This window comes from Pectinophora gossypiella, chromosome 5 (assembly GCF_024362695.1).
Source record: "Pectinophora gossypiella chromosome 5, ilPecGoss1.1, whole genome shotgun sequence".
NCBI lineage: Eukaryota > Metazoa > Arthropoda > Insecta > Lepidoptera > Gelechiidae > Pectinophora > Pectinophora gossypiella.
This window is the reverse complement of record NC_065408.1, coordinates 11,799,576-11,809,011: the sequence shown is the minus strand read 5'-3', so window position 1 is coordinate 11,809,011 and position 9,436 is coordinate 11,799,576. Positions and strand designations below refer to the sequence as shown.

Below are 9,436 nucleotides of genomic sequence, written 5' to 3'. Positions count from 1 at the left end.
TAATTCAAGCTTTGATACTCGCGTTTTCGGTAAACAGTGTTTGTTTAGTAAACTTGGTTAAGTTTACTTAAATAAATTTTTAGTTAATATTTTTAGTTATAAATAAATTTAAAGTTGCTAATGGTGATCCCCCTCAGGTGTGGAAGTTTCTCAATACTCTTGGTATTGGGAAATCGAAGCCCAACCCCCCTTCTGACGTAGATGTTGATGCTCTCAACATGCATTTTACTTCTGGTGCAGCTAGTTTCGATTCCGCAACTAAGTCTGTCACTTTACAACGCCTAAATAATTCCCCTATCTTTTCTCCTAACTCTTTAGATTTCACTCCAGTTTCGGAAAATGATGTTAGAAAACAAATCCTGTCCATTTCCTCTAACGCTGTTGGCGGTGATGATATCAGCCGCAATATGCTTATATCCGCCCTATCCTTGATATTATCCTTCCTGTGATTACTCATATCCTTAATTCCTCGCTGTTTTCATCTACCTTTCCCAACATTTGGAAGCAAGCTATTGTAGTCCCTATTCCCAAGATATCTAGCCCATCTTCCTTATCCCATTACCGTCCCATCTCCATACTTCCTTTCCTATCGAAGGTGCTTGAACGTGTGGTTCATCACCAGTTGTTTTCCTTCCTCTCCAAAGGTCATCTAATGAACGCATTGCAGTCTGGCTTTCGTCCGGGGCATAGCACAGTTACTTCTCTGGTCAAGGTATCCGATGATATCCGCATGGGTATGGAGCGTCAGGAAGTGACACTGCTTACTCTCCTTGACTTTAGCAATGCGTTCAATAGTGTTGATTTTGACGTCCTACTGTCCTTTTTAAAATTATTAAACGTCTCCTCATCCGTCACAGACTGGTTCCGTAGCTACCTTGAGGGTCGTCGGCAGCGCGTCAAGGTTGACGGCATGTTGTCTGACTGGTGCAGCATCACGGCTGGAGTCCCACAAGGTGGCGTCCTTTCTCCACTCCTATTTTCCATCTTTATTAACTCCATTTCCCAGAGTCTTACCTGTTCCTACCACTTGTATGCGGATGATTTGCAGATTTACACCCATGTACCTGTGGAAAGTATTCAGCAGGCTGTTTGTGTCATGAATTGTGATTTAGTGGCTATTGCGGCTTGGGCGTCTGAACATGGTATTTCAGTCAATCCCGGTAAGTCGCAATCCATAATCATTGGTGGTCGCAGGCAGCTTGCTCAAATTGATTTTCCTTGTCTCTCCCCTGTTTCCTTCATGGGTACTGTTATACCTTATTGCGAGACCGTCAAAAACTTGGGCGTCTTTTTTGACAGGACGTTATCCTGGACACGCCAAGTTAACGAGGTCAGTAGGAAGATTTTTGCCTCCTTGAGGTCCCTTGGGCGCTTGCGTAGCTTCCTGCCCGTTAAGACGAAAATTGCTCTCTCCCAGTCCCTTCTTCTTCCTATCCTTGACTACGCCGATGTTTGTTATTTGGATCTCACTGAAGAGCTGCTCAACAAACTCGAGAGGTTGCAGAACGCAGCCATCCGCTTCGCGTTTGGCTTGCGTAAGTTCGACCATGTGTCGGTGTACCGTGCGCAGCTCAAGTGGCTCCCTATACGACTTCGGCGAAATTCCCATATCCTCTCACTCCTTTTCAATATCCTCCATAATCCCAATACTCCCCCTTACCTCAAAGAGCGTTTTAGTTTGAGGACGGAAGTTCACGAACGGCTGCCTCGATCGTGCACTAGGATGCTATTGGTAGCTCCCACCCACCGAACTGATTACTACGGCCAGTCTTTTACTGTGCAAGCTGTGCGCTTATGGAACTCCTTACCTGCTTCCATCAGAGTCGCTAACTCTCTTCAGAGCTTCAAAAACCAGTTGCGAGCTCATTTTGAATCCTTATGTGGATATTCTTAGGATATTACTATTATGTATGATGTATTTTATTTATTTCAATACCTGTATGTGTGTGTATAGTCTATAGTCTATTATTTATTATTATAGTTTTCTTTAGATTATGGTTAGGTATATTTTTAGTATATATGGATTATATTAAATTGAGTATTTATTAATATTATGTACGTATAGGATAGAGTATTTATTATATTAACTTTAGTTTTACTTTTAGGTATTTATTTATTTATTTTTTGTTGCACCATCCCGCATCCAAGTTGTAAATGTTTGTTTCCTTTTGTTGGTTGCCTGGAAGAAATTGCTCTAGAGCAATAAGGCCGCCCAAATTGTACTGTATTCATGTGTTATGTCTGATTGTTGAAATTCTAGTTCTGTGCAATAAAGTATATTTGATTTTGATTTGATTTGATAAATAAGTACCTAAATCATGAAATTTTCTACTAATATCTTTAAAACAAAATCAAGAACGAACTTATCTTACCTGCCTAGATAGATAGAATAACCCTTCTCCTGTATAGTTACGTAAATAAAAAGTCTATATAATAACAAACATACATAGGTAGTATACTTTATTGCACAGAAGAAACATACCTAGTTATAACACAAAAATACAAGAAGACAGATGGTAAATACAAAAAAATCGGCCTTAATGCTGATGTATATTTTTTTCCAAACAATTTATTTTTATATACCTACTTAGTTGTGGAACTTGTGGAGTATGTATAAATACTACTTAACACAAATAAACAGCTGTGATAGACGATTCTTTTTAACATTGCGTTACGTATAAGTAGAAGACGGGTCATTGCGTGACATTTTCTCCGTAGGTATGTTAAATTACAATCTCCCGGCACGGAACACTCCCGGTGCTGCCGTTGAGCTTTACGTAAGTAATTCTCAAACACTCGCGGTTCTGTAATTTTGGTCCATAATATTTATTGTTTGAAACAAGACAAGTCCAAAACTTGTAGACTAAGCCTAAAATTAAAAAGTATAAATATATATAGTAATGGTAACATTGACTAATATTAATTGAATGAGGTAACATTTTTGTTTACTTGTTATTTTGTTTGACATTGACATTTGTGTTAACGTGATTGTGGAAAAGCGATTTGTAGAAATTCACAATAAATAAACGATATTTTTGTATTTTCTCATTTAATCTATTGCGTGCCTATCAACTTCATTTCTGTTAGCGTTGACAAGTAATATTTCTTGAAATGGGAGAAGAGGACGAGTATGCTTGCGTAAACAAAGCCCAGCTAAAAATCAAGGATACTTCTGGAATTAAGAAGAAAAAGAAGAAGAAATCCAGTAAAGACAAAGAGAAACTTATTGAAAGTGAAATCAAGGAACAAATTAAAGAACAAATCAAGCAACAAGGACCTCAAGACAAACGTACAAAAGCTGAAATTGCTTTCCAAAGAATGCAGGAAAAAATGGTATGTAGAACTGGCATTGTTGACAATTTACACCTTATAGTCACTATACTCACAATATAAACTCTTGGTAATTTGACCTATTTATTTTTAATAAAATTAATTGCTCAATTGCTAAAATTATGTATGTTTCATCTCATCACACAATAGTTTTAGCAACATACTTATCTTCCTCTTTTGTTACAGCAAAAGCAAAGGATCCAACAAAAAGCAGAGATGACACACAAGCAGCGAGTCGAGAAGTTCAACCAACACCTTGACAGCCTCACCGAACACTTTGACATCCCTAAAGTATCATGGACTAAATAAATTAGCATTAACACAATTTTTTTCTTATTTAGTCTTATTTTCTACCATCATCTGTATTACCTCATATGTCTACTAAAAACAATACTTTGTCTGTTCTGTATATTTCCAGTAGTATCTGCTAGATACAGATATTTGCTCAGAGTCATATCTGTAACCATACTGATATCTTAACCTCCTAAGGCTGAAATTTCCAGACAATACTTAAAATAATAAGGTTTGGATTTTAAAAGATTTTTTTATTTTGGTCTTACGACTTTAAGAAAGAAATGTCATGGCTCATTAGTCATTACTGTATTTGCCCACAATATAGTGTAGAGTTCTTTCTGTAACATTGACATTGTAAATACAGTACAGTAAACATATTTCACTTGATATTTCTCACAGTAGACAGTTATTAATCTGGATATTTATGATATTTACAAACATACAAAGCCTCTTTTGATGTGATTAATTTAAAAATCTTCAGACATGAATTAAGTTTTAGTAATGTAAGTTGTCCTGTAAGTTATTGAATGAAATAAATTATGTGAGATCTATATTTGGGTTTATTATTAAAAATCCTTAATTATAATGTTAAATTAAACAAACATTTAGTATATTCGAAAATTTTATATTTATAATCAATAAATTGAACACAAACATGTAAAAATTATATAAAAAAAGGACGGATTCATGTGGAATCATATGTTGCATTACACTAAACTATAAGTAGGTACTTACTAATATAAAATTGACTTTTGCAGAAATAAATTTTGTAGATTTAAAATAGCTGTATTAACATAATAGGCTACAACCTTGTGTCATATTAAAATAGTTTTGTGTTTATTTCTAATTAAGTAAGTAATTATAATATTTACCTACATTTACAAGTTAAATATTGTATATGAAAGTAAGTATAAGGCACTTAGGCATTAAAAGATTAAAATAATATTTGAGATTCAGTAACCATAAAAAATGAGGTACATTTATAGTACAAATAAAAAGAAATATATTAACTAAAAGAGTGATATAAAAAGTTGAACATAAAAAATAAAATATACAATAGCTTTTGGAGAATGTGTCCCTAAAATATATTATAATAGCTTTAAAGAAGATCAGCACTTTTTTATTTTAGTATTACAAGATAGGTATGACTGGATAACTTTCACTTGATTCTTATTTTCTAATCTCTCGTCTTGTTTCCATCTTATTGCTTGCACTGACTAAAATCAATAAAATGTGATCAATGTTTTAACCTGGTGCTTTTGTTCCTACACCCTATTTATTGTAGCATGATTGGAGTGCCATAACTCTTGTCTCTTTCGTACTAACCTGTATAAAAAAAGAAAGAAACATATCCCACATCTTTTCTCTTTTCTTCTTTTTATTATATCTCTGTCCTGTTGTCATTCTAATAATGTTACGTCAAATCGACCTAGACTGGCCTAGAATCTACCTAGATTTTCGTCTGGCGTACTTCGGCACGATATGGCAAAATATTGTTTATCATGACGAAGCTATATCTTCTAGACTTTCAGCATGCCTTTTTCAGAACATAAAAATTATTAGATGTAACGCTGCCTACGAGTGATGACGAAGCATCTTACTCTTACCATAGAATATAAAACGGTAACTCCGCCCCGCACCAATTCGTATCCGAGCTAGATTTAGCTCACCCTCTCTAGATCTTACATTAGGTTAAATGTAGTAAACCGCTAAGAAATAAGGGGGAGCGCGCGCGGTGTATTCCTCACTCCCACTTACGCGGTAAATCTGGGACGGTCTTTCTTCTATACACGGACGTAAAACTAGGTACGAATTTTAGGTATATTATATCAAAAATAAAATCCTTTGTCATGGCATTATGTCAGTGTACACCAGGCTTATGTCAACTTATCACATCTACAATCAGTCTACATCTACTCTTGTGGTCTACGTCTACAATACAGTCGTCAAAACCACTAAAGCTATAGTTGTGATGCTTATACCTAGTATGGGTGCCCCGTTAGTGTTTCTCCAAAAGGAGTAGCTGAAAGAGAATACTTTGATGTAGTTTTCCTTAGTAGACCAGGGGTCGCTGCCATCGTCAAAGTGCATAGGACATTGGTCGCGCTCTCTCTCGTATTCTTCCATCTCGACGGCGACTGCTGCGCCTTCCGTGTAGTTCCATGAAGTCACATCCTGCTTGAGATCGCAGTATGGACCTAACGCTTGCGACATTAGAACTCTGAAAAATATGAACATACTTTATTTTACAGACAGATCTTATAGATAGAAAATTCTCCAAACTCTTGTTAATGATAGAGATCATACCTATTGAGATCAGCTCTCTGATAAACCCAGCATCTGTACTTAGAGAAGGGGTCCAACTCATCATAAGTAATCAAATATGACTTCAAATTCTCCTTCCAATACCCAATACACTTCATCCTGTAGTCAGGGTCACTGTAAATATCAACTGGTCTGCCCAAATAATCCACAGACAGGCAGTAGTTCTCCTTGATTTGTATAGTTTTCTGATCCGTATCACACACAGAGAAATCACTGATATTCAGTTTACAGTACAAATTTGGTCTAGGACTGAGTGTGACACCTCCAAGGATTCTAGTCTCGAACCTAACGTCTCCTTTTTGAGTAAAATTGAATTTCCCTGCAACGGGACATCTGATTGGGGATGGATCTTTCTTTAAGAATATATCGTATCGCCATTGATTTTTGTTTGGAAACTGTACCCATGAACATACTGTGTGGAAGTTACTTTGTATCATAGCCAGGCCTTTCCGGAATCTGTAATAAAAATAAAATATGAACAATGATGTTGTAATTCTCTCACAAAAATAATGATACATTTCAAAAACGGATTATGAGTCTGCTTTATAAATTATGGTAAAAATTATGAGCAAGAAACTAAGGAAAAGTATTATAGCATACCTAATAACATTGTGATGTTGTGGTACGAAATCAAAGCAGACATAATCCTTCTGACAACCATCAACTGTGAGGCGAGCCATCATCACTCTGCTATCACGCTGTTCTCTGGAAAATATAAAACAGTTGTCATATAAAAAAGTTAGTAGACAGCGAAAAGTATCTCTATTATAAATATCTACACATATCACTTGGATTACATAGTATTTATTTTATTGAGCATCCTAATTATAATAAATAACAATCATTATTTTATTAACAACAACACAAACAACAACAACTTACAACACACAATAACTTAACAACTGTTTTCGCGATTTTCCATTTGCGCGAGTTCCCATCATATTTCCTACCTGCACACATAAATAGTCCTCCTAAATCTTCCTTCATCTGGGTAATATGTCTCAATAATATGAGTTTCATTGATAAATACGTCGGCGTCGATATTAGCCGTGTTAATCCAGTCACCGGAGAAATTTTTCGGTAATCTGCAACCTGGTTCCACAACTTCAGCCTGGATAAAATAATAATATGTTCGGATATTAAAATAACATTATTTCTTCTTATAAAAACTCCAAAATTAGGCAAGACACAGGTTTTTTAGCTTCCTATCTTAAAAACTACAAAAAGTCCCATATACAATTTCATCCCGTTAACTATCTCCACTAAAAAAATCACGTCAATTTGTAGTTCCGTTCAAACACAGACAGATATGTACTTTCGCATTTATAATATTAGTATGGAGTAGTCGATTTTACAAAAACAGAGTTGTATAGATTTGTCATACCTTAACAGGGGTAACTCGGTATCTCTCTGGTGACTTTTCCACAGTCTTCAAAGTGTTGCATTCTGGTGTGATGGATGCTCCAATATATAGATCATCATCTCTGTTCTTTAGGAAGCAGCGGTACCTCTCATCTTTACGAGACTCCTTTGTATTAGCAACGGCAAAGAAGTGGTTCTTGTCCACAAACCAATGTCCTTAAAATTGCAATGCATCTTAATTTTAATAAAGAAAATGTAATCTAAAATAGCCGCATGTTTAAAAATGTCATATACCTACTTTACAAAAATAATTACCATGTCATTAGGCTTAATGCATCCTTGTGTAATGAAATACTGCATTAGTCATTTCATCAAGGATCAAGAATGTCTAGCTCATTCATTAAGCATTGAGCTAGTCACCCATTATTTAAGTTCTTTTTGTGAACTATTAATTACTTGACTAAGCCATCCTTATAACAATGTTCCTAAATTCCCACACAAAAAGATAGTTCTTCCAACGGAATTTTATACAGCTTCTTTCTCAGAACTTCTTCACTAAATTCTTATTCAATGCCGAAGGTAATTCACATTCTATTAATTAAGAAAGTCTATTTACATCTACTCACCCAAACAGCTGTACTCCACAGTGCCATCAAAAGTGCCTGACATGCCCGGACATTTTCTATATGTAATGTTGAACTTCTGGTTGGTGATCAAAAACTGAGTACCAGCTGTCTGACAGGACTTGATCTGAGCATCTGGATTGTTGCACTCTCCAGTAAACCGGAACCGGTTTTGATATGCAAACTGCCACACACCTTCCAGAGAGGATCTGCAGTTGACCTAGCGTACAGAGAAAAGAAGCGTAAAGTTACTGTGATCTGATTATGTTATGATTAATAACTGTTTATTATTTACGTCTTGTTTTACAGAACCTTTGACATTAGATTACAATGAACTATTTATAAATAGTTTAGATATTTATTATAGTTTTCTTATCTTATTGGAATAACAACAAATATAAAGACTTAGCCTTATTACTTTCCAATTTGCCATCTTCTCTACTCACAAGACATAAATCTTATATCATAATGTTAATATCAGGTTGCTTATAGTATAATCAGAACTAGAAATAATGTATGGTCAACTGATATCTAAAAGATAAGTTAACACCCAACTGGAAATGCTGTAATATATAAAATGATGTGTGGAAAAATTCAACTAAAATATAGGCTTACCGGAACAGAATTTTCAGAGAACAATGTAATAAGGTGCTGGTCAGGTCGGAGGCCACGGCAAACACGCTCAACTGTCGGTTCTTCGTCTGGACCAAGGTCCACACATGGTGTCTCTGTCTTCTCCAATACATTCACGGTGCGAACTATCAACTTCACGCAGTAGTAGCAGTTGGTGTAACGGAACACCATTGTGTAGTTCACATGGTAATCTGCCTTTATATTTACGCATACACCTCTGAAAGAGAAATAATAGTACACATTATAAAAATTTGTTATTGTTAAGTAGCTATTAGACTACAGTTAAAAATAATTTTTGAATTTTGAAAGATTGAATCTTATAAGATGTAATCTTATTAACTATCGAATCTCATATATTATAATTTTAATGTTTACTAAGAAACTGAAAAGTTATGAGGCTATGCCGAAGCCCGAGATCTTACAAAGTTTTAAAATGTATTTTTACCTGCCAGTCATGTCGCTCGCGTTGATATCAGTGATGGTTTGCTTGCCATTCTCAAAAGAAAACCAAGTGTTCCGCAAAACTATTGGAATTGTGCATTCTCCAGAAACGTAAGATACTGTAACAACATCAAACAAAACATGAACAGGGCGTTACCACTTTGTAACCGTAAAAAGTTGTAATAAAACACGCATAAAGTACGCAATACTCACTTGAAAAAAATATTATAGATATCACAGTTAGCAAGGGCAAAGCACGAGACATTTTTGAAAAGGTTTGTTATTGATAATTCATAGAAATTATTAAAATGAATAAAAGTCCCTCAACAGCATTTCGTTTCGTTTTGAGACGTGAACGGAACGAATGAAAATCAAGAATGAACAAAACATGTAAAGTAAAGGCGAATGTACACTCGACATTGATTGAG

The 9,436-nt window shown here is 35.2% G+C and overlaps 2 protein-coding genes across 2 annotated transcripts; one reads left to right on the top strand and one right to left on the bottom strand.

Annotated features, from left to right (window-relative positions):
• The first annotated feature begins 2,955 nt into the window (after positions 1-2,955).
• On the top strand, positions 2,956-4,177 carry LOC126367123 (protein FAM32A). Its single transcript, XM_050010535.1, has 2 exons — positions 2,956-3,333; positions 3,517-4,177. Exons 1-2 carry the CDS (start codon positions 3,112-3,114, stop codon positions 3,637-3,639), a joined length of 345 nt encoding a protein of 114 aa, XP_049866492.1. The 5' UTR covers positions 2,956-3,111; the 3' UTR covers positions 3,640-4,177.
• Positions 4,178-4,228: 51 nt separating this feature from the next.
• LOC126367036 (uncharacterized) lies at positions 4,229-9,389 on the bottom strand. Its single transcript, XM_050010415.1, has 9 exons — positions 9,222-9,389; positions 9,013-9,127; positions 8,550-8,784; positions 7,938-8,154; positions 7,334-7,527; positions 6,900-7,060; positions 6,550-6,654; positions 5,932-6,405; positions 4,229-5,845 (listed from the first exon to the last, which is right to left on the bottom strand). The coding sequence occupies exons 1-9, from the start codon at positions 9,271-9,273 to the stop codon at positions 5,557-5,559; spliced, it is 1,842 nt and encodes a 613-aa protein (XP_049866372.1). The 5' UTR covers positions 9,274-9,389; the 3' UTR covers positions 4,229-5,556.
• Positions 9,390-9,436: the final 47 nt, after the last annotated feature.

Excerpts from the sequence above, each read along its gene's own strand:
- LOC126367123 (XM_050010535.1), top strand. The coding sequence starts at position 3,112 with ATGGGAGAAGAGGACGAGTATGCTTGCGTAAACAAAGCCCAGCTAAAA. Across the intron at positions 3,334-3,516 it reads AAAGAATGCAGGAAAAAATG|CAAAAGCAAAGGATCCAACA; the intron begins GTATGTAGAACT and ends CTTTTGTTACAG.
- LOC126367036 (XM_050010415.1), bottom strand. The coding sequence starts at position 9,273 with ATGTCTCGTGCTTTGCCCTTGCTAACTGTGATATCTATAATATTTTTT. Across the intron at positions 8,785-9,012 it reads GCGAGCGACATGACTGGCAG|AGGTGTATGCGTAAATATAA; the intron begins GTAAAAATACAT and ends TTTCTCTTTCAG. Across the intron at positions 8,155-8,549 it reads TCTCTGAAAATTCTGTTCCG|GTCAACTGCAGATCCTCTCT; the intron begins GTAAGCCTATAT and ends TCTGTACGCTAG.